This window comes from Trypanosoma brucei, chromosome 10 (genome assembly GCF_000210295.1).
Source record: "Trypanosoma brucei gambiense DAL972 chromosome 10, complete sequence".
Lineage (NCBI taxonomy): Eukaryota > Euglenozoa > Kinetoplastea > Trypanosomatida > Trypanosomatidae > Trypanosoma > Trypanosoma brucei.
In genome coordinates, this window is record NC_026743.1 from 829,760 (window position 1) to 853,448 (window position 23,689).

The 23,689-nt window shown below is 43.2% G+C and overlaps 9 protein-coding genes and 1 pseudogene across 9 annotated transcripts, besides 1 other annotated feature; 7 read left to right on the forward strand and 3 right to left on the reverse strand.

Moving 5' to 3' along the window:
- Nucleotides 1-294: 294 nt before the first annotated feature.
- Nucleotides 295-654, reverse strand: TbgDal_X4270 (hypothetical protein, unlikely; the record flags this gene model as incomplete). The annotated part of the gene is made up of 1 exon (XM_011779305.1): nucleotides 295-654. The coding sequence occupies one exon, from the start codon at nucleotides 652-654 to the stop codon at nucleotides 295-297; it is 360 nt and encodes a 119-aa protein (XP_011777607.1).
- An 875-nt stretch (nucleotides 655-1,529) lies between these two features.
- Nucleotides 1,530-2,891, forward strand: TbgDal_X4280 (hypothetical protein, conserved; the record flags this gene model as incomplete). The annotated part of the gene is made up of 1 exon (XM_011779306.1): nucleotides 1,530-2,891. The coding sequence occupies one exon, from the start codon at nucleotides 1,530-1,532 to the stop codon at nucleotides 2,889-2,891; it is 1,362 nt and encodes a 453-aa protein (XP_011777608.1).
- A 719-nt stretch (nucleotides 2,892-3,610) lies between these two features.
- Nucleotides 3,611-4,207, reverse strand: TbgDal_X4290 (hypothetical protein; the record flags this gene model as incomplete). Its single annotated transcript, XM_011779307.1, has 1 exon — nucleotides 3,611-4,207. The coding sequence occupies one exon, from the start codon at nucleotides 4,205-4,207 to the stop codon at nucleotides 3,611-3,613; it is 597 nt and encodes a 198-aa protein (XP_011777609.1).
- Nucleotides 4,208-5,405: 1,198 nt separating this feature from the next.
- On the forward strand, nucleotides 5,406-5,960 carry TbgDal_X4300 (annotated as a pseudogene).
- Nucleotides 5,406-5,960: a sequence feature.
- A 508-nt stretch (nucleotides 5,961-6,468) lies between these two features.
- TbgDal_X4310 (hypothetical protein, unlikely) lies at nucleotides 6,469-6,786 on the reverse strand (the record flags this gene model as incomplete). The annotated part of the gene is made up of 1 exon (XM_011779308.1): nucleotides 6,469-6,786. One exon carries the CDS (start codon nucleotides 6,784-6,786, stop codon nucleotides 6,469-6,471), a length of 318 nt encoding a protein of 105 aa, XP_011777610.1.
- A 2,774-nt stretch (nucleotides 6,787-9,560) lies between these two features.
- TbgDal_X4320 (hypothetical protein, conserved) lies at nucleotides 9,561-11,414 on the forward strand (the record flags this gene model as incomplete). Its single annotated transcript, XM_011779309.1, has 1 exon — nucleotides 9,561-11,414. One exon carries the CDS (start codon nucleotides 9,561-9,563, stop codon nucleotides 11,412-11,414), a length of 1,854 nt encoding a protein of 617 aa, XP_011777611.1.
- A 1,134-nt stretch (nucleotides 11,415-12,548) lies between these two features.
- Nucleotides 12,549-14,975, forward strand: TbgDal_X4330 (hypothetical protein, conserved; the record flags this gene model as incomplete). Its single annotated transcript, XM_011779310.1, has 1 exon — nucleotides 12,549-14,975. One exon carries the CDS (start codon nucleotides 12,549-12,551, stop codon nucleotides 14,973-14,975), a length of 2,427 nt encoding a protein of 808 aa, XP_011777612.1.
- A 589-nt stretch (nucleotides 14,976-15,564) lies between these two features.
- TbgDal_X4340 (hypothetical protein, conserved) lies at nucleotides 15,565-17,631 on the forward strand (the record flags this gene model as incomplete). Its single annotated transcript, XM_011779311.1, has 1 exon — nucleotides 15,565-17,631. The coding sequence occupies one exon, from the start codon at nucleotides 15,565-15,567 to the stop codon at nucleotides 17,629-17,631; it is 2,067 nt and encodes a 688-aa protein (XP_011777613.1).
- An 821-nt stretch (nucleotides 17,632-18,452) lies between these two features.
- On the forward strand, nucleotides 18,453-20,336 carry TbgDal_X4350 (hypothetical protein, conserved; the record flags this gene model as incomplete). Its single annotated transcript, XM_011779312.1, has 1 exon — nucleotides 18,453-20,336. One exon carries the CDS (start codon nucleotides 18,453-18,455, stop codon nucleotides 20,334-20,336), a length of 1,884 nt encoding a protein of 627 aa, XP_011777614.1.
- A 685-nt stretch (nucleotides 20,337-21,021) lies between these two features.
- TbgDal_X4360 (RBSR4) lies at nucleotides 21,022-23,649 on the forward strand (the record flags this gene model as incomplete). The annotated part of the gene is made up of 1 exon (XM_011779313.1): nucleotides 21,022-23,649. The coding sequence occupies one exon, from the start codon at nucleotides 21,022-21,024 to the stop codon at nucleotides 23,647-23,649; it is 2,628 nt and encodes an 875-aa protein (XP_011777615.1).
- Between the last annotated feature and the right edge of the window lie 40 nt (nucleotides 23,650-23,689).

Genomic DNA, 23,689 nt, shown 5'->3' on the forward strand with positions numbered 1-23,689 from the left:
CTTACCTCTCACCTCCCACCCCTGATTGTATTTTTTACCTTTATGGCTTGACAATCTTTTACCTCCTCTCTTTTCACTATTTATCTTTATTTTGTTATGCAGGCACTCGAAGGTGCACATTTAGACCTGTTGGACGATCGAATAAGAAAAAAAACCGTGCGCAAACCGAGAGACAAAGCAAAATTAACTCGATTGTTTTAAGGGAAGAGGTTGTTGTACCACAAGGAAGGAAAAAAAAACAAAGAGAGTGCGAGAAGCGATACTGATATATATATATATATATATATATATATATCACAAGCAAACACACACGCACCGGTATTTGAGAGGAATCGGGAACTCTTCGCGTGAGCCCAGTTGAAGCTTTCCTTTTAGCTTTAGTTTCAACACTTCAGGTAAGTGAAACTTAGCGGAGGGCACAAGTTGAGCGAAGAAAATTAAAAAAAAAAAGAGGGAAAGACATCGAGGAGGAACCGCATTGAACCTCCAAAATCGTGTGTTTATAGAAATCCCCGCACTCAGGTCTTCACTGACGTGAAGAAAAGAGAAGGGAGAGCCAACGAAACGTACACAGAAAAAATTTTGTCGCACAAATATATATATATATATATATATATATATATATATATTTATTTGTTTATTACATATACACATAAGAAAGGTACTTCAGATACCCAGTGAAGAAGAATCCTGGAAAAGTAAAAAAAAAAAAGAAAAGGAGAGAGCAAACAAAAAGAAGTTCGAAGCGTGTGCTTTAGAAGTGACCTACACCTTGAAAGAGTAAAACGTACGATACCGAAACCATTAGGTCGGATCGTTGCACACACGCGCAAAGAGAGAAACGAAGAGAGAGAGGGAGAGAGGGAAAGAAAAAACAATAAGAACCACATTAAGAACCTTCACCAGAAGCGGTTAGAGCGCCATTAGGTTAGATACGGCAGAAGTTCCATAGTGGTGCAAAGACACTGGACAGCAGCGAAAGGCACTAGAAGGGAGTGAAACACAAAAGAAAAAGAAACCGGCTACAATTTGAAAGAAGAAGGGAAAGGAAAAGGAAGGAGGAGGAGGAATTTTTTTTTTTTTTTAGAAGTTGTAGCTCTTGGGTTAGCAAACTGGTATCACAACTTAGGATACATTCACTCCTGACTCACTTAGAAGTGTAAGCAAGGAAAAAATACAAAGATAAGGCGGAAAACAAATTTCTCTCTAAGTGTGGTAAGAAACTGAACGGAACCGAGAAAGAAAAAAAAAAAAGAAGTCGCAAGCACAGAAAAGCAAGCGAATTGGTTGAACACGAAAACAAACAGGCGAAAAGGTTAACAGCAAAAAAAAAAAGGTCCACAGACGCACTACACTTACATTGTGAGGGCTCCACAAGCGTTTAGTTTTTTGTTTACCTGCCCGTGGCACTACCTCGCGTATTACACGTTTAGGAGGGTTGATTCGAATAAGAAACTAAAATAGTAACAGAAGATCATTTAGACTGACGTTTTTTGATAAAGACCGTAAAAAAGGAGACAGCAGATCAGATGGAGGCATCCGTGACAACAAATGAAATTACTGCTGAACCAGCTGCAAATCAAATGCAACTTTCTAATGAGTATGCAAACAGTCGGTTTTCCTTAGCAGTGACTGAAAAGGTTGGAAACAGAAGTCAAGAAGGCAGTGAAAGTCGTGACGTGATTGATCACTGGGGTCAAAGTGTTCTTCAGCTTTCAATTGGAGGCCTTGGAGGGTCCCGGGGAAGTTTCGGTAATTTTTCCATTGCTTCGGAGTTACTTTCGCTTGGGGAACGCAAGGAGGAGGAGCAATCTGTGATGCAGCAACGAGCGCCTATCACAAATCCGGTTGGTGAAGTCGTGCATGCGACGAGTGGCGCGCAGGGGTTTGCGTTTTCCCCAGTCCAACGAATTCCCTCAGGTGTTTCTCAAAGAAACGAGGCGTCAATTGGGTATAATGATGACATTAGTCGTTCTTCCTCGTGCTCATCCGGTAGTGGAGTGATGAGACAGGAGATGCGTCGTGGTGGCGATCAAAGAACCGAAGTGAAATTGCATTTTTCGCATTCAAATGCTGACGTTGATGCTGAGGAGGAAGATATATCGACAATCACGGCAACACCAACAGGTGGTACGGTAGACACATTAAATGAGTTGTATGGTATTGATAGATATTTCACTTTTCACTACAACCCTGAGAGAGTGGTTACGCCAATCGATTGTGGTGATCAATGCAGCGGTGGAGGCAGTGGTGTTTCCACAGTCGCCACCGCTGCAGGATTGGAGAGTCAACGTGAAAGTGACGACAATAGGGCCGCTATGACCCATGAAGAAGATGAGATTGTGGGCGTGACGGCGGAAGGCGAATTTATTTACCGCCGTGATATTGTTGAGGGGCCAGACCGGCAGCGATGGCAGTCATTTTACCAGCCTATAAACAGACGGTCCAGTGAGCTCGGCGTTAACGAGTGCGTGCCATCCCTCATTCCCTCTATGACCATTAATTCTGCACCAACAAGAGTTGAGTCAGATCCTGCAACCACTACAGAGCCTTACCCTCAGGATCAGTACAATAACCGCTTTCACCCGCTTCAAAGTTTCGAACAGGTTGCCACTCAACTTCCGCATCTTTCCCGCGAAGAACCTCACGAGGGATTTACTGAGCGTGAGAGTGAGTGGACAGAAAAAGAAAGGGAGTCTTACCGGCTACTGATGCGGTACCGCCTGTGCGAAAATGAGGAAGAATTTGAATACGAGAAACTTCTCAATTCTGTGAGCACCTTGCGTGAAACTCTCCACCGGAAACCTATCGAAATGCTGCAACAGCGCCTTGAGGAAAGGCAGCAATTCGCCCGCTCAGGACTTGGAATGCCGCTTGCGCTCCGTTGGTGAAGGTGTACTGGAGTCACGGAGCAAGGCGTAAAGGATCGTATATAACTATTTTCACCCCTTCGTTTCCATTAAAATAAGATGGTAATAATGGAGAAAACTGGAAAATGTGATTTTTTGGGGGGGGGAATTGTAAAAGAAATGAGCTGATGACGGCCTCTTCATGTTTGGCGGTGCTATCGGGTCTATTTCGTTCCACTCCTTTGCCCCTTTTCCAGTAACGTTCTCTTTATTTCTTTACACCTTTCTTTTTTTTGTTTATCATTACCAATATGATTAAACTTCTGTAATACGAAGCTTTATTCTTCATAAAATTTTTCCTTTTATGTGGTAACTGGAATGAATCTTGCCCTTACAAAGGCACAAATTCCAGCTTAGCAAATCGTTTTTTACATTTTCTTTCCCTTCCCTTCTCTTTTTTTTATTGTTTGGCTACATGTTCCCCCCACCGTACCGTTACTTCCACTTGTACTCCACCTCCGTACAGAAAAAAATCGAGAAGAGGAGTATAATTAACCCACAAATAATAATTATTTATTGGTGCACTCCTTCCTTTCTTGTTTTTGTCCCCTTCTCACCTCAAACCGTATTTATTGTGTAACCACATTTAACGTCGCAGTTCAGCTATCTTAAACACATTCCATATTTTGTACTTTTGTTTGTATTGTGTTACATCGGTTCATTCAAATGGCGTGCGCGTGTGTTTATCTTTATGTGGTGGGCTAATGAGATGCAAATACACATTTTCCGTTTCCCTTTCTGCGCTTCTTCCTTGTTGATGTTTTTTTTGTTTGTTTTCTCCCTTTCATATCCTTCTCTTCCCCCTCCTCAACACATTTTGTGTATGTATTTCCCAAACAACTGCCGTTTTTCTTTCGCTCATCCCATTCCCTTGTTTTTTTTTTTAGAAGTGGGTGTCCACAGAAGTGACGGGAAAGGCGGCGGAGGTAAAACACAGTTACCGTTGAAACCCAATAGAAGATGAAGCGGATGAATACAAAAAGAAAAAAATATATAATAGTTGTGAGGTGATAGGGAAATTGGAGAAACACATTCAGAATTGTTGTGTGGGGAAGATATAGATGGGTCTTTCTTTCTTTCTTTTTGTCGTTTGATTTTATGCAACACTTTGTTGGTGGTACAGTAATACATGTGCTTTTCTTTAATTTTTTGCGTAAATGTTGTGCATGTACTGTGAAGGTAAGGGAGCGCATTAAGTGTGGCATTTGCAGAAAATTAATAACCATAGTGTAGAGAAGAAGGAAAGAAAGAGAGAAAAAAAGATGATGATTATGATGATGGGCGATACACTTACGCATATATTTATTTACTTATATATTTATATACAAACACATGGGGGGGGAAGACGAAGGAAAGGAAAATGGTGGTGTGGAATAGGAAAGTGGCGCAGCATATTGAGTTAAGTGTAAATGTATTTGCCACTTAAATATGTGATACATAGCGGTGTGACTCTTCACAGCGAAATCGGTAGCAAAGAAAAGGTGAGGAATGATTTTTTTTAAAAAAAAGAAAAATATTGTTAAGGTTGCCATGTTGTTTGTCATTTCCCTCCCTCGTAATATCTCTCATTAGCTTTCAACCTGACTTTGTTGTATATGCCATTTTAGACACCTTCTCCTCCATTACTTCCCATAGCGATGGCTTTGTAGGGAAAAGTGGAAGGAATTCTCATTCGTTTATTTATTTATATTATGACAATGTTTGAGATACGTGTGTCCTGCTTTTTTTTTTTAGACATGATACAAACAAATACATCATATATTTATTTATATAATTATATGTTTGGAGGAGAATGGGTTCGGTAAGTGAGCGAGAGATATGTGAGGGAACGGTGTTGGCACTTGATTTTTTTTTTTCAATTTATGTTATTGCTTTTTTTTGGGGGGGGGGAGGAGGGGGGCTTTTCATTATTAACACCCGCTGCGTTGAGTTTGCTTCGATATCCCATTTCCTTATTTATGGATGCATAAATAATAAATAATATATATATATATCTTTTAGAACCAGTGAGAGCAGATGAGGATTGGGAACGAGCAAGTGAATAGAATAAAGTGCGGGACACCGAATTTGTTTATTAATGAAAGCAAAATGTTTGATCAATCGCCACCTCTTCGTTTGTCCTTTGTGTCTTTTATATTTTATTTCATTGCTATCCCTGTTCTTATTAACGTTATTATTCTCCTATTCGTGGTTGTTGGTATTCGTCGTACGTATTTGCGAATGCATAATCACAAATAATAAAATTAATAACAACATTAATGAGGACAAGTAGCGATGATGGTATACGGTCTTTTTATTATTTGATGATTTATCCTTTTATCTTTTTATTTATTTATTTTTCTTTCTTCTTTCCTTGTTGTGGAGCACGTCCTGTTCATATCTTTATTTATTTATTTTTCCACCACCTCCCCCTCCCCTTCGTTCTTCCCTTTGATTTATTTTGTTGTCATCAATCATTTGCTGGTGTAAAAGTTATATTTGAAAATATATGATATAAACTTAAATTGTGAAGGACGTGATGTGGGCGGGAATTTATTAATGGAGGGAAAGGGTTAAAAAAAAAAAAAGATAGCACATTTATTTATTTATATTTATTTATACATATGCGCCACAAACCGATGGGGAGAAATAAAAATATCCTTGATTTTGTTTGTGGTTTTCGTCCATTTACATTCATTTTTTTTTCTAATTTATGGTCTCATTAACTCTTTCGTTTCTGTGACTTGTTTTTTTTTTCCAGTTGTCGTGGAAGAACCTGCATTATTTTGGTGTATTCAATTAGATATGACAATCCTCCCCTTTTATGCAATTAATTTCTTTATTATTATTATTGTTTTGGTCCCGTTTGAAAATGTGGCACGCACCTTACTTTCGCTTCAAATTATAGCGCGACTAAATACTTTTTTCTTTTTCTTTTTTTGCTTTCCTTTTTTTTTAAAAAAAAAATATTTATATATATTTATAATCCTCACTAACGGCTTTGAAACCATCTTCTTATTATCATTTGAGTCGTGTCGTGTCTTTTTTTTTTCTGTTAAAAAAGTATTATTATGATTTTAAGTTTTTCTGCAGCGGCATTATTTTAATTCCCTTCATTTTTTTATTACCTTGCCGACCTGCCTTACAGGAAGGTTTTTTTTTTAAAAAAAGAAAAACTGAAGCGGAAAATAATATAAGTAACAATAATAATGGGTTGAAGGATAATATCAACTTAAAATTATTATTGACATTATGACAGAGGAGATGAGATAAATGATTTATTTCACGTTTTTGTTTTATTTTCTTACTTGTATTTGAGTGAAATTGTCAACTCTTATGTTTATAGAAACATCGCCTGATGTGACAAAGACTATTTTGAAAAGAAAAATGAAAGAAAAAGCAAACAAAACGTGTTGATTTATTACTATTGTTATTGTTATTGTTATTATTATTATTATTCTGTTGGTGCCGTTTTCATTGTGGATTATTTTCTTTTATTCCCCCTTTTGTATGGTGGTTGTTATAGAGTGCGTAGGAAAATGCACACCTCCCTTTTTTTTTTTAATTTCCGCCTACAGGGTTAAACATTCCTTTGAAAGTTGCGAAAAGCACAAATAAAATGATGATGATGATAATAATAATAATAATAATACACCACCTTAAACTCACATATATATATATATATATATATATATATATATTCCCACCTTCTCTCCTCCCCTCGTGAATGTGTGTTTCCACACAAGTTAGCCCTCCTTATTTCTTTTTTTTTAAAAAAAGAAATCAAAACAATACTATTTTTTTTTGTGTGTGTTTTATTTGTTTTATTTATAGAAGGAGATATTAGTGAATATCGTTCTGCATATATGGTGTACTCCGGTGCATCATTTGTAGGCATGTTGATTGCTACCTATTGTGTAGTACTTTTTATTTTGATCTGAATGTTCACATGTATGCAATTCAGAAATTAAAATATATATATATAAGAAATAAAGGAGAAAAAAAAAAGAAAAGAGGGAGGACAAAATGGAAAAGGAAATTCCGTCGTGTCAAAGTTGCGTTGTATCTCCGCCTTTACTGCCTTTTTTCTTTCATTTCTTTTTCTTATTTTCCTTCTTTTTTTAATTTTTTTTTTTGAAACGGGTGGTGACTTCCATCCTTTCATTTCATCACTCTTTATATTACATTTCATCTCTTCAAGAACTCATTTATTGGTGATGTTTTTGTGTTTGTTTGTTTATTTATGCCATAATGTTTTTTTTTAATAATAATAATTATTAACTATTGTTGTCATTGGGTTGCGTGTAACGCGCGTTGGAGAATTTGTTTGATCGGTATTCTCGACATTAAAGAAAGAAAAGGGGAAGAAAAGGCTGTGCGGACGAATAAATGACAAAACACGGAAGTACACGAGTACGAACAAAAAGAAAAAGAAATATGTATTTATATTCATTTATATGTACAATATTTCTTTTTTTTTTTTACGTTTATTTTGTTCAACCATGCGCGTGTATTGTGTAGATGATATTAGAAATTCTGTAAGTTTGAGTGGAGGTGGCAAAGAAGCTCTTTTTTTTTTTATTGAATTTACTTTTGGACCATTTTTATTTGTTGTGAACTTATTACTTCTTACAAAATAATAAAAAAACTACCAATGCAAAAATGTTGGGGTTTGAATTATGGGGACGGACGTGTGCTCAAAAAAGACAGGAGAAAATGAGGGACATGCGCGGCAAAATAAAGGAGATTTTATGGCTGTTATGGTTTAGAGTTTCATTTTCTTATTGTTGAATTTTTACTTTTCATTTTTTTTACTTTTTGTTATTATTTGCGGTTACTTTTTTTTTGTGTGTGTGAATACGCTGTGAAGGTAACTTGCGAGTGAGCCGCGTTGCCCATATTAATATGTTGTATTTTATCTCCCTTTTTGCTCCCTTTGTATATAGTTAGAGTCATGCGTACCCGTATGTTTGTGTGACACTTTTTTTTTCTTCTTCTTTTTCGATATATTTGTTCATGGGCTTTTGGCATTTTTTTTTCTGTTTTTATTTTTGTTTTCGTGTGTACGTGAGGCACGACAGGCTTTTCAACTTTGTTTCTTCGTCTTCTTCCTCTCTTATCTGTCTTTTTTTTTGTTACTTTTAATTTTTTTTAAAAAAAAATCCTTCGTTCTCTTTCCCTTTCCCTTTCCCTTTCCCTTTCTCTGTTTCTTTTTCTGTTTTTCCACATTTTATTTTTTTTAATATGGTTTTTCATCTTATTTATTTAAGCTGCATGTTTACTTTTGTATAGATGGCGCATATCCGACTAGTTGCAGTGGTGCGAGAAGGAGAGGAAATAAAAAAAAAAAAAGAGGAGAAGAGAGGAAGCAAAAATAAATACGAAAGGAGAAAAAAATAAAGTGAGGGGGTTTGGGTTGGGTGGATGAAGGAGTAATCACTCCTTTTTGTTTGTTTTTTTTAGCAATAATTCCGAAACGCGACGAATCAGATTTAAATGCTTTACGTACTGATGTTACATCTCAAAAAAGGAAAAAGGTGAACAAGATACACATACGCAATTTTATTGTCTTTTTTTTTTGTTGTTGTTAGAGAGGGAGAGGAGTATGACCGTTTGTGGACCCAGAAATAGATTGGCAATCTTTTTTTTTTCCTATTTTGGTTGAAAAAGTTTGGCATTCTCAATGCCAAAGAGAACTGAGAAGAAGGTAACACATCATGTCATATTATTTTTTTTTAAAAAAGACGCATTGCTTCACTTGCTGCGGTGTATGATTTTGTGTGTATTTGTGGATGGGGATAATAGTGTTGTCACTATATTTAGTTTTGTTAAATCTCGATGTTAATGTTGTGTCTGTTATGACTATTGCCACTATTAGAAATATTTTAAGGTGATTTTGACATTTTTATATGGCTGCGGTTTGTTTGTTTGTGTGTGTGTATTTGTGTATTTGTGTGGAAGCTTGAGGCACCAGGAGGTTGTGAATCACGTGAAGAATATGGTGTTGTTTTTTTTTTTCCGTTAGATGGAATAGTGATGACATCACTATATTTCTTTACATCCTTCTTATATGTTTTTCTTTTATTATTCTTTACAATACAATACAGCAAACAAATAAATAAACAAACACAAACTCAAATTCCTCTGTACCACAAGGAACTTTATCTGTGAAGGATCTTGCAGTAATGAAAAGGAGGCACATATTTGTGATTGTTTTCGTTTGAGTGTTTAAGTGGATAACACTGTTTAGACACCGCTTCAAGTGGTCCTATAGGGAGAATTGGACCATTATTTACAGATTGAAACGCCATTCGTTAGGATGTGTTGCCGTCTCTTTGTTTTTTTTCTTATCACTTTTGTTTTGATTTTTAAGTTTTCCCTGTATACACCTATTTCGGATCTTCACGTCTATAATGAAACTCTTCGTACATATCACTCTTTTTCTTTTTGTGATGTTCGTCACTACTCTCCTGAAAATAAATGTCTCTTATTTTTCTTTTCTTGTGTAATTTAGCGTTTGCCTCCATTATATAAGGAAATACTCTCCCAAAGTAGCAATAAGTAAAGCCAATAGGGAGAGGAACTGGAAGCCACAGTATATAATACGAAACGCTTTAATATTATCCTTCTCAATATACAAGTGTCAGCTTTTTTTTTTCAGCTGTGGAGGTAATGGTAATGGCTTGCGGTGCATGGTATGTTATGCGCTTTAATCTATTTGTGCAATTATTAGCAGTATACCTGATTACATGCGGTACCACAACTGCCGATACGACCGCCTTTTGCCATGAACTGGAACCATTTTTGGTGCAGACACTTCCTCAGGCATCGGCTCATTTGTTAGAAACAGCAATCGCTAAGGAAGCCGCAGGAGATAATGTTAATGTAACGTGTGCACTAACGCCGGGGAAAAGTGTTGTTGTACTTTTAGGTTCATCCAATGTACATCGCTTCAGCCCACTTCGTAACCCACCACCTGTTATCAAACTGGATACTGCTGATGGCGAGTTCACACATGAAGTCCGTGGCACATTCATGTTTAGATATTTTCGCTCGTGGGTGAATGGCTTCCGAGCATATTCATGGACTGATCCTGCTTCCGTTGAGCGGTTCTTCTTCAAGCGACACATTTTCCTTCGGTTTCGAGTTAGTGATTCGACAGGCAACCCAAATGCGGATATTCACTTGAGTGCTAGTGAAGTGCTCACTATGGCAGGACTTCACAGCATTCGAGTCACCTCCTTCGCACCAGTTGCTGTGGAAATTCGGTTACGGGGAGGGAAAGAGCCCAAGGAGTGCTCAGACGCAACCTGCAGTAAATACGTTGACACATTTGCAGAGCATAGTGATAAAAGCGCGGGATTAACTCGACTCGAAGTACTTCCGCAGCGCTTCACGTGTTCTCCCGGTTATGGCACCAATGGGTGGGGGTCGGGAGTTTCAGGAGGCCCCATGGATGGTGAGGTTTATGCTTTTGAAGAAATTGGTCCATACCGCGGTAGTAACTTGTGGATACCTCAGTGGTTGTCTGCATGGCTGGGGCGGCGGCCTATGATGACTGTTTCTGAGAAGGTTGTGCTTGATGGTATGGGACGCCGTAAATTCCTCTTCCACGCTGAGATCCCCGCGGTTAAACCCGTGTGCCTTCGTCTCTCTGCCGTTAAGAATGACAATTTGATCGTGGAGTTGGAAGAGTCTACGGTGTTCGATACGTTTTGGCTCAAAATAATGCTACTGTTTGTGTTGTTGGTATTCATTAAGCCGTGGGTGGAGGAAATACCAGCACTTCAGATATTCATCGCCGGTCTTGGTAGCGTGACACTGCTTTTTGTAGTCACAATACTTTACGTGCTGAAAAGGTTGCAGGGAATGACTATTGGAAAGGTTGGTCTTGTTGCAATGGCAACACTGGGGGGCACCGCTCTTCTCGCTGAGACATTCTTGAGTGCTGTAGTTGCCCTTTACTATGCCTTTGTTCATTACGACAATGAGGCAGAGATGATTTTTTATGGGAGCGCCATGCTCCTCGTCTTTGGTCTTACTTGCGGTTTGCTTTCGAGGCATTACTGCGCCACTTATCTTACGGAGCTTACACGGTGGACATTGCGGCTACTGCAGCTCGCCGTCCTTGCATGTGCAATCATGCAGAACCGCGAGGCAACGTTCGCAAGTTTCGTCGCCGCTCTTCTCTTTCACCCACCTCGCATTTTACGGCTCATTCAGTGGTTCTCCTCTTCCAGTTCATTGGTGAATAACGAAAATGAACCTCAGGAAACATTTCCCAGTGAGGCGTTGCGCGAGGTTACGTATGTAACACCTCTCTGTATGGAGGGACGTACTGGAAGGGTTTCCACTATGGATTCGAGGGAAAGATTAGATTTGTATCGTATCAGTGGAAATGAGTACACACATCGTGCTCTTGAGGACCTCGCCCGCCGTGTGAATAGCAATCCTGACCGTTACGCTTCAAAAGTGAATGATGCTGGAGGCGTTTTGAATTGGGCCAAAGGCTACCAGTACTCATAGGAATGGAAGAGAGAAGTAAATGAACTTCATTTCTGTGGGCACAGGTGCGTGTACATGTGGGAGAAAGAGAAATAAGTGTTATCGTTTCTGTACATTCAGTTGTTTTGTTTTTCTTTTCAGTTCTTTGCATCACTGATGCCTGTGTATGTGTATGTGTGCGGAAAGCATCTGTAACGGCCATGGGTTTTGTGTGGGGGGTGGGGGTGGGGGAAAGCGAAGCTGGTGGATATTTCTTTTTTTTTTTTCCTTCCTTTTTTGCCCACTTTAGTTTTCCCTCTCGAAAATTGCTAAACGTGCTTTCTTCACATTTCCCCTTTCTCTTTGTTTTGTTTTTGTAGTACACGTGTTCTTTCCCTCTTTTACCTTGCCTTTCGCACGCACACATTTGTGTACTTATCTGCTTTGAGTTTCTGTAGTATTTCCAACGCGCTAGCAAGGAGGGGGGAAATGACGGACAAAAGCATTTTTTTTACTTTCTTTAAATGATGTTCCTCATCATACCATGTTGAGATCACTTGTAATGGTTGGGAAGCGAAAGGAAACCGGAGGATATGCATATGTGTCTGTGCATACCCTTTGGTTGAGGCAGTGCCAAGGGTAAAATAAAACGTTACTTGAACGCTTGAGGTGGGGCTCCCTTTTCATTTGTTTCATTTTATATTCTGTTAAAAGGTGAATGAGATCATTAACGTAAACACATTTTCCCTAGCATGCTTTGTGGTGTGATGTTGTGTGTATGTGTGTTTGTTTGTTTGTGTGATCCGTTGGGTTTTGGTTCAGTTTTGTATTGTCTCCTGTTATGATTCACCGCACTGGAGTTGGTCGCACCCTGTTTGTCGGGTGTGGGCATAGACGATTAAGAAACCTTGTCAAAACACCTCGAAGCAAAGGAGAGGAGGAGGGGTGGGTGGGTGAAATGTAAGCATCTAAAGTTATTGAGAGAGTGTCACTTTCCCGCAACCACAACTACTCCTTCTCTTTGTTTTATTCTCTTGTACAAAGAAAGATACCAGCAGTGTTCTCATACAGCAGTGCGGACACCGAATTGGATTAAATATACGAAACGCACCGTTCGCGTGTTATCCTCTAGAGGGGGGGAAAAGGGACAAAAGTGAGGTTAGGACCAGCAAAGAAATGTTGTCACCGATTGTGGACATGAAATCCGTTGGCACGGACGATGGGTTTGATATTTACCTTCCAGGGAGTGACGCATTCTATTTTAAGCGTCAGTTACACTATCAACCATACACTCCGTGTGCTTTTCCTGTGGAGTGGCTTGGGCATCAGGGTAAGATGCACAAAACATCCGTTCATATGCGAATATCACCTTCAAACCTAGAGGAGGCTTGCGCTTCCGGTAGTTTGGGGTACGTTATCATGTTCTGGGCTCAAGGACAGAATATTAAGGGCCACGAATCCGTAGTTGGTGGTGGCGATACACTTCTCATGACAGCGGCGTATAAGGGGCATATACATGTCGTTCGTTTTCTTGTTGATGCGGGCGCTGATATCAACGCAACGAATAGCGCAGGGTTCAGTGCCCTGCATATGGCAGCATCAGCAATTAACTACCACATTGTGCGATTTCTCCTCGACCACGGTGCTGATCCAACAAAAAAGAACCACCAAGGGTATAGTGCGTATTGTGTTGCTGTGCAGAACGCAAGTCTTCCTCTTTTGCTCTTGTTGGCAGAACATCGTCCCATTGATATACATGAGAGAGATGAAATGGGCCACGCACTGCTCCATTGGGCAGCATACAACAATTCTGTTGCCATATGTCAGTACCTTGTTGAGGTGTGCAAGATGGATATAAACGTCGTCGGTAAAGATGGACGCACTGCTCTTGTGTGGGCGGCACGTGAAGGTTATGCTGACGTTGTTGAATATTTACTTTGTGCTGGAGCCGATGTAGACGTGGTCGACACGGACGGGTATACCGCACTGAATTACGCAAAGCATCGGAATCACCCGGAGGTACAATATGTACTGGAAAATTATCCTTTAGCACAAAGGGGAGCCACCGGAATGGCAGCGGGCGACGGATTATTGGGTAATCAGTCGCGGGTTAACGGGGGTTACGTCACCGCACATAATATGCGGTGCCGCGGAACATTTTCGATGCTCTACCACGAACCGTTCTTCGCTGCCATGTCTGTTCTTGGCGCGGTGCATGTGCTTTTGGCGCACTACTCCTTGATGCTGTTACCCCCGCTTTTTAGTTATGCACCGTTTGGCATGTTTTTCTTCCGAAACACGTTATGGATGGCGGTATTTGGTTACCCCGTACAAGGCGGCAAACCGGAACTAACCATCCTCCAACAGTCAGGAATTGGTCGCTCATTTTCCGACACCATCCGCGGCACGTGGCGTTTCCGCGATCGTGATGCGGCGTCACTCTTTGCCTTGACGACCTTTATGTTATTGCAGCTGCGAGCGTGGGCGCTTATGGGGTTTGAACCCTTTTTGCCGTTTCTTTCCACAAGAAACTCGGTAGTAAAGCTAAATACAAGCCTGAATACCACAGATAAGGATTTACACGATGGGGGGAGTCGTGCGGTTAATTTTATGCAGCCTGTAATGTGTTTTCTCACTCTATTCTTGCTGGTATCCGTGGTACTATGTAAGTTGCTTTCCATGCGGTCCGTGTACAAACCCGAGTTTGGTTCGTTGGTCACTTCTCCTGTTTGGAATATCATTAAGCACCGTGCATATAATTGGCTCCATCCAAGAATTATCTTCATGGAACGACATTTGGTACTCCCCCTTCGTGCCTTCTACTGTTATGAAAAGGACGTTGTTATGGAGCGATACGATGGCTACAGTGCGGTAATGGATTGCCCCGTTGCAGCGAGTAACCACGCTTGGTTCTTTATAGCAGTTTTTTGTTTTATGGTCCTGCAGTGGTTAATATTCATTTCTGGGTGGAGGCAGGCAAGGGTCATGCTCAAGTGTCCTCGTAGTGATTCGCTCGGGGAATATATTTCCTCATCTGCGTGGAACCTTCTCGTCCATGCCCTACCGTGTCGTGATCCCATGACCATAGATGTAACTGGAAAATCATATTTTTGGGTGTTTATGTTTCGGTACATCATTCCAACAACAACCAACCGTCTTGGTGTATGGTTGCTTCACTATAGTCTAATTGCAGCAATCATATCTACGTATTGTTTTTATCGCCAACTAGTGGCAGCGGCTATTGGTGCGACACGCATGGAGTTGGCAAACCGAACAGCAACCAGTGGTAATGGCGGGCTTGTCTCCATATTTCCACCCTCCTTTGTTCCTTTCAAGGATACGAATAGTGCTGCTGCCCCGTGGACGCCTCCAGAGGGCCACTGTGAGGGAATGTTAACTATTGTGGACGATTTGGCTGCCGGAAACGTTGCGCACCGAAAGGTCGGGTCGCATTGCATTTACGCTGACAGCAGGTTTTCTATTCTTAACATAATCTACTTTCTGTTGGGAATTTCTGGCCGCCGCTGGAGGGGCGCGGTGGCAGTATCTTCTTTCAATTCTCCGATAAGCAGTGTATCCCTGTTGGAAGGTCCTCTTGCTTGATTACTTTGAAGCGGGCGGTTGCCGGGCCTTTCCCGCTGTTCCTACCTAATGTTTCACAGATGTTTGTAGTGTATCGAAAAGGTGCGATAAAGCGTTGTGTTGGAGATGGCATACCGAAAGGGGCGAGCGAAGTTGTGCGAGAGCACAAAGAGTGTGTGGGGAGAAAGAGGTGTTGTCATGCGTCGCTTTTCACGCACACTCACATACTAATTATATATATATAATATTCGTCATCCCAACTTGATTCTTCTGTCGTTTGCCTGTTTTGTACTAAAAGGCCTGTGATATGTACCTTTTGAGAGGTGGGCAGGTGATATCACTCTAAATGGTGATAGGACACGATATTATACTTTTTTTTTGTAAATGTTTTGCGCTACAGTACTTCCCGTCGGTGCTGCTGTACCTTTTTAACACCTCTCGCGTGTCACCTCCGCATCTTTCTTTATTTTTCTCTTTTAACTTCCCCTTACCCCCTCTTTGCGGGTATGCAAAGCAGAGGGACAGGGAGTAAGGGACGCCATCAGGCGCAAAATCATTTGCAACGACCTCTACGAAACATAGGGATTTACCTACTCCGCGTAGTTAATCGATGATCAAAGGGAGTGATCCGCTGCACCATGGCGTAAGTGAGGGGGCCGGCGGCAATAGTCGCGGCGATGAGAATGACACGGTAGTTAATAGTAATGTTGAAGTAATGTGCCTAGATATGTCGCGATCGTCGTTGCTGGCAAACAGCACGAAGCCGCCGTCATCTTCTTGCAGCGACACCCCAAGTAGTTGCAGTGACTCCAACATGAGTGGGATTGATTTTTATTGTCGACAGGTACCTATATTCTCTCAAGGAGTTGGCGTGGATTACTTTGTTAACGGTATGGGGGGATATGAAGGTCATTTGCACCAGCAACCGCAAGGAGGGGAACTGGGATTCGATCAAAGGAATAAGCAAGGTGGAAAATCATCTTCATCACCATCAAACTTTCATCACAATGTGAATGAGGAGTGTTCAGCAACCGTAGCTACGCGTTTAGCAGGTGGGCTGAGCGATGATTGCTCGGGAAATAATACAAGACGTAGAAACTTCAACCATTCGATGTGCAATTCGCCAGAGTTGCGATCATGTGGCGACGAATACGCTGCAGAAGCTCGTCGGAATGTGCCTGGATCAAGTAGAGGTGTAATGGCGGCCGTATCGCAAACACAATCCCTTGGAAAAAGGAAAATTGCTGAAAGCAACGTTCAGGCTAACCTTCCACTTCTCCGTGTGAGTGATTGTGGCACGAAGACAGTTCATATAATCCCTCTCGGCAACACAAATGTCACAAGTCAGTTTAAGTGTTCGTGTTGTGATCATGTTTTTGAGTTATCGTTTGTTACGAATCATGCAGATAGTTCAGCAAAGGAAAAAGATCAGGAGAGAGGACGAAATACTGAGGTAGGCTTAACGTGCACATACGGTAATGGATTAGATTCTAATACTGGTGAGGCAACCGCGGTTGACAGAAGTGCTGAATTCTTGTTTCGTCAACAACCCGATCGCGAATCAACTTCATTATCACTTCTTGGAATGAAGTTTGACAAGGGTTTCAGAGTGAGCGCTGGCTCCGTCCGTGGTAATTACGGTTCCCACCCAATGGAAAACGAAACCAATGCATCTCAGGGAGCCGTTCGTCACTCGCTTGAAGATCGTCGACGACGGTATCAGAGTGGAAGATTTTCGCAGGGAACACCAAAGGAAATAAAAGCTAACGACTCACTTTTCCCTTCGTTACCGACATTTAGTCCAACCTCGTTTGTTCGTGCGTACGTCGGTGAGGGAAACCTGCCATGGGAAGCAACCTTGGACAACGTACCCGCCGTTACAGTTTCCTGTTGTGTCGCCGCCTTGAACCTTATCGCTGTGCAATTCCTGCGGCATCACGTTATTGATACGCGTGATCATTTTTGTCTTTTTGCCACGGGAACGTATATGATATTTGCTAGCTATTTTGTTGCCTACTACTTTCTTGGGCACTACACGGAGTCATTCCGACGCATATCCCGTGATAAACAGTTTTACATCATTGCTAACCTTATCAAGGCCGGTATTCTTGCCTCGCTTGTGCCGTTCGCAACACTGCATCTAAGTCGCATTATTTTGTTTGATGAGTGGGACACCAACACACTCCGCAATCTGGGCTGCATATACACCATACCGGATTTTGTATCTATGCTTATTGTAAAACGCATGAGTTGGTCGACGTGGACCCATCACTTATGTGTCCTGTTGTTTAACTTCTTTAGCACAATGAACGATTACACACAAGAAAACGTCTGTCGCTGCGTTGTCGTTTATGCAGCATTTTCCACGTTTGCGTACTGCGTGAATGTATTGCTTGCTTCGCGTTTTCTAGGTGTTAAACCAGGCATTGCGCGCATACTTTCACATGTTTCAGTCGTGGCATATTTGTTTTTCTGCGGATTGAATTGGGTTTGGCAAACATATTACATTCACCGGTTGCTGTACGGTGGCAATGGCCACTGGACCGTTTACGTGTATATCGCTCTTGTGGGACTGGTGATGTACGACGATGTAACGCTTTGCCAATGGCTGATTCACAACGCAAGGAGCACAGCATTCGCGGCTGCACATCACAAAGAACAACAACGAAGGCAATGAAACTTCGTACGCGAAAGGGAAGTGCAAAAGTCGAGATGTTGTTTTCACCTCTTCTCATTACATGCCGACTCAAGTAACACTTGTGACAATCACCAAAGTAGTGTAAATCATTGTTTGTGTTTCACCACGTGAACTTGCAGTGTACTTCGCGCGTCGTTTGTTTGTTGAGCTATTTATCAACTCTCGTGCCTTGCACTCTTCTTCACGAGGTTTTCTTCCATATCACCTTTGGTGTTAATTGCTGTGCTTGTTTGAACCAGCCTTAATGTCCACCCTCTCTAAGTTTTGGAGGTTGTGCTGAATTGTTTTTTTTTCTGCGTTTTCACAGGATATTGTTGTTGTTATTTGTGGAAGCAAGCCACAACCTTTCTCATTTCTCCTTCTTTTAAAAAATGCGTTTTCAACAAAACAGCGTGGAACAAGAACTGTGCCCCCTCCTCTTCCACGTGCTGCGGAAACAGGTAATCACATCTCAATATAAGTAAAAGAAAAAGGATACATAAAGGATCATTACCATACATCTATATAGTATTGCCAATATTATTGTTATTACTGCTATTACTATTATTGTTGCTGTTGTTCACGCCTTAAAGCGTGGTGGTAGAAACCCAAGGCATCCGGTGCGCCTACACCACCCATCGTTGGTGTTGCGAACGAAGCGCTGCAGCCGAGTCCCCGGCAGAGGCCGTAAAAGGACGCTCAACACGCGTTAATTTTTCTTCTGTTTCCAGTTCATCAGAAGAAATTATTCGGAGAAGGAGCACCGACACCGACACCATCCAACCAACCAAAGGTGCATAGCGGATGGTAAGGTGTGGAAGATGCGTATGATAGACAGTGAAGATGTGGCATTTTTTTTCGCCGTCATGACATGGAATCCCGAACTTCTAGAGATCATGCTGGAGAAAGCACCAAACCCTCTGTATGTGGAGCGGGCAGCTGCAACTGAAGCGGCTCGCTTTGCAGCTGCATATCCCCTACCGGAGGAGACATCAAAACCGGTGGTTTCAAGATGCCGACCGTCTGCAAGGAGGCAAAGGAGGGCGCGTAAAACAAAGCGGGGCTGCGGAGTGCGATTGTCTATTCCATGTGCGTTCTTTTGTGAATATGAAGCCCCCGATTTTTATGAAGAGGACGATTGTTACTGTGAAGATGATGAGCATGCAATGCAAGAAATAAAAGGCGAGGGAGACCCTGATTCCTCAGTCGCGGAAGTTGAGCACGACCACGAACCGGACCCAAACTCATATTCCCCTGTTGAAGGCTGGGGGAGAAATGCTGGGAACTGCATTGGAAGGGTTGTATCGGACTCAGTGGACAGTGGCGACAAACCCTTGGGGTACAGCATGCGTGACTTTCTGCAAATCTTCTTTCAAAGCTTTCTGATCGTTTCGTTGTCTCAAGTGCAATCTCAGCGCGTCCAAAATGAGTTCCCGCTATCGCTTTCACCTCTAGAGCGAAAGGCTTGTGAAATTGTTCATCGCTACAAAGATCCTTTCAAAGAGATTCTCCGAAAGTACGTCATAAGCGGAGATTGCGAAGTTGAGCGGCACGGGGCTCAGCCATTATTTGTGGATGGGTTTTGTATTAAAGCAGTCGAGCACGAGGAGGGTGAAAAATGGGCACCGCCACACGAGCAGCTCTTTATTGCTGGTAAGGATCCTGTCTACCAGCCGCTGTTGCTGGAAATGCTTGGTATTACACGAGTGGTTCAGTGCTATGCAGAAAAAGGGGCAAATTACCCTGCAACCCTGCATGCTTGTGCCACTGCAGTTGGTCAAGCAGCCTCCGGGAACCGCGACAGAACGGTTCACACGATGCAAAGTTGGCGTCGTTTACTAACACAGCGTCCCAAACTGAGTAAAGCTAGTGATGGTGGCACTGACATCACAACTGCTAATGAAGATTTTGATCTGCCTTGTCCGTCTGAAGAAGAATGGGAGAAACTCCAAGGAGACATCTCCCGGTGCGTCACTCCACTGCAGTGGAAAACTTACACAGTGTTTGGTCCATACCTTGTTTTCTCGGCAACGTTACCATTCAGCAACGGTTGTGTGACAAAGCTTGTCGTCCCAGCAGAGGATAAGGATACATACGACCTCTCCGTGCACTTCCAGGAAGGCGTTTTTAGGTACATCCACGGGACTCCACTCTTTCCCGTTGATGTCGGCCCAGCACTGGTGCCTAAAGAAAGAACAAGAATGGAAGATCAGAGGAGTCCCTTGTTGGCAAAGTCATGCCTGTTGCATTGTTCTGCCGGTATGCACCGTTCCAGTGCTTTAGTCATTGGCTATCTCCTATGGCTTGTGGCACTTTCTGGTGGGAAGTTGCCCATGGAGGGCAAACCAACTCTTGCGTTTGTGCCTGGACGTTATGCATCGTATACTCATCGTCAAGGAAGCGTATTTGCCGAATCTTACCTTACCGTCGTTCTCCGCAGCCAGCAGCGTGGATCATTTCCTACAGAGGAAGTAAGTGCCTCACCGATGCATGCGGGCGCCGCTGTCGTATCGGTTGCACCGACGCAAGAGCCAGAGCGTGAGATACAGGAGGAGGATGTCCGTGCTAAAGCCCAGTTGAGCGACGAGAAATCAATCTTACACTATTGTGCTGATCATGTACGACAGCAGCGTTCCATGGCAGTCCCTATTGCCACCGCTTTACAACAACTTCACCGTTATGCCCGCCATTTGCACTTAGCGTAGCAACTGATGTTTGGTGGCATAGAAAAATGTGATAAGGAGAAGTGTTGTGATTAGGTGATGGACGTCGCAGGACGACACTTCAGCTTTTTCGTTATGTGGTCATCCCTCCTTCCACAAAAGCTGGATGACGTTGTCTCCCTCGTTTTGCGATCAATTTTATGTTATGATGTATATGTGAGGCATTTTCTTCCGGGAGGAATGAAAGCCTCACATGCAGTTCATGTGTAGGTCAACTTTTAACGAATACATTACCTGCTTGAAAAAAAAGTGGGGAAGGGTCTGCTCCACAGTAGCGGTGACCGTAAAAGGTCGATGCTGCCCGCGTTTCTGCGCTGTGACTCCGAGGCAATCGGCGTCTCTACAAACGAAGGATGCTGAGAAACAAACGGCGAATGCATAACTGCAGTGGAAGTTACAAGTACAATATTCTTGGTGTTGGTGCGGATGAGGTAATCAACACTTTTACTGTTGTATACATATTTTTCGGACGCGTGGACGTTTCATCGATTGGCTACGAAGTTGCTTGCTGAATTATTTTAATTAATTTTGGCCCCATCTCTAGTTTTCATTTGTTTTCATCCCGTTAAAGTACTCATTAAATCAGTGAGTAACCCCTTAAGCGAGAGACTCTTCCTTTTACTTTTTGTTTTTGATTAGTTCTCGTGAATTTCACATAGCAGTTCGCATGGGGCGTGATAGTCGCGGAGACCGATACGGTCGCAGGGACGATGTTGTTGACCCTCATGGCGGTTCCCGGGGCGGTGGTGAGGCGTCTTCATCTCGTTACAGTCGCTATGCAAGGACGAAACGCTCGCGATCTCCCCGTGGAGGTCGCCGGAATTCAAGTGAAGAGCGAAAACACCGACGGCACCGCAGCGAGAGTGTCAGTCGGCAGCGCCGGCGTCGCGAGGTGAGCGGGGACAGTGGGAAGAAGGGTCACCGCCGCTCACGTTCACGCTCACGGTCCAAACCGTCTTCCAGGCGAAAGGAGGGAGGGGAGCTCTCGCGTTTCAAAACGGTAGACGTAAATGAGCTTCTGCAGTCTCCCACTCCCGATCCATCTGCTGTTCCTGGCAACTCCTTACAAACTCAAATATTATTCCAGTTGCTGCAGCAGCAGCAGCAGCAGCATGCCGGTTTATTGAGTGATCCGTTACCAGCGGCAGTGGCGATTCCTCCGGTTGAAACAACACCAATGATCAGCGTTGGCACAGTTGCCGGTGCTGTGCAGTCGGCGTATCCGTTGCAAACAGACGGGGAAGTCCCTCAGGAAACACTTATTGATCAACCGGCACCAGCGAAAGTACTTCCATCTGTCGCGGATTTTGTCCCCGTCATCCCGAAGAGCTTAGTTGGGCTGCTGACCACCCCAGCAACCGGTAGTAACGTTGAATCCGGCGGCGCCGACGTTTCCGCGGCAAGCGGTGGAGGAGCGAATGGTGGTACGTGCGGTGTGTTGACAACGGCAACTGGGGCGCTCGCAGTCTTGCAAGCACCAAAACTTTCCCCAGAGGCGGAGCGCCGGGCACGTGAGGCAAGGCGGGCCCACATTTCGTGCTTCCCACGTGGCACGACGCAACAGGAACTTCTGGACTACTTCAGGACCATCATACCGATAGTTCGCCGCATTCGAGTGCAGCGTGAAATGGACCGGTTAACCGAAGAAGCGCGTGCAAAGCTTGGGAACGACGCGGAGGCGGAAAATATTGAGCGTCGTGAGATACCCGCCAACGCTGTGATTGATGTTGACCGTGTAATTGATCTAGCAGTAAATAGCGCAAAGTCAAAACCCTTTGGATTTTTGGAAGTCAGTCTTGCTGATCTTGTGACAGAATTGGTTGAAGAATCCGTGCGGGACCCGGATCGCTTTACCTTTGTTGCTGCTGATGGAAAACCGTACCCTATCACCATCCGTCGTCCACGAGACTACCAGGAGCTTCCAGGAGTAGATCACCGAAAGGTTGTGATGCTTGGTTTCCCACCAACGCTCCCTCTGGAAAAATTGCGGCTCGTGTTTGAGCAGTTTGGACAACTGCTTGCGTTTGATGTGAAGGAGGGTATGGCCTATGGTGAATTCGAGAAGGAAGAAGATGCCGTTGAATGTGTCCGTGATTTGCAAGGAGAGGTGTTGGGTAACCGAGTGGTTGTGCTAATGCCGCTTTATGATTGGCTTAAAGTTGTTTGTACTCATGCCGACATTGATGTTTCACTTGACCCCGACGACCCTGTAGCGGGGACGTCGCTTTTGGCTAAAACAAGCCAAAACGATGGTGCCATCGTACCGCTGCTTGCTGAAGATGTGGAAAAGAAGGAGGAACCCGTAGACCACATGAAAGAGCTACTGGAGCTTACGGTCCACCTGCCAGACGTGATTCTGCACTTTTCGAAGACGTTTCCACATCTTAGGTCACTGTACGGTAGCACAGTACCGATTTTCCCCACCCGTATCCTTGTGTTAATGAATCTGTTTGATGAAGAGGAACTGGTGTTGGATGAGACGTACGAACGACTTGTGGAAGAAGTCTCCGAAGAGGTAGAAAAACACGGGCGCGTAAAATCTTTAATCATTCCTCGGAGGACACCCCCTCCACTCCCGCCCAAACTTCCAAAAAATGTTTTGGCTTCACGAACGGGTGCTACAAAGAATTCGGAAATGGGACAACCCAAGTACTCGCAGAACGACGATTCTGAAGGTAGTAGAAAAGACTATGAATTCGCTGCTGATCCTACCGCGCCACCCATGCCTTCAAATATTTCTGTTGGGCGTGAGGATGTCCAATCGTTTCGCGGCGATAATGACGGAATCAAACATGATCAAGGAGACGGAAGTAATTTAAATACTAACAATGACAGTATTAATGATGATGAAGATGAGGAAGCGAAGTATGAGCGCGAGAAAGCGGAGTATCTCAAGGCGCGGGAAGCTTACACAGAGAACATACTGCACCCAATTCACGGCGGATTAGGCCGTGTTTTTGTGGAGTATGAGTCGGTGGATGAGGCAGCCATTGCTCAACGGGAGATTGCTGGTCGGTTGTTTGGAGGCCGCACCGTTGTAACGTCTTTCATGTTTGAAGATGTACTATATCCACCAACCACTGAGGAAGAGGAAGCGCGGGCTGAAGAGAAAGTACAGCTCTACTTGGAGTCAATCGGAGCGGGGGATGGTGATGAAGGCGAAAATGTTGGCAACGGTGAGGCGCAACCGCATGGAGGTACCGAAGAAGGGACGCAGACAGGTGCCTTTGAGGAGAGCCAAAACTTGCCTTTGAAAACGGAAGGTGATGACGGTATCGCAGGTATTGACGGTTAAATTCTTTTACTTTGAGTGCTACCAGTTCATTTATGTGGTT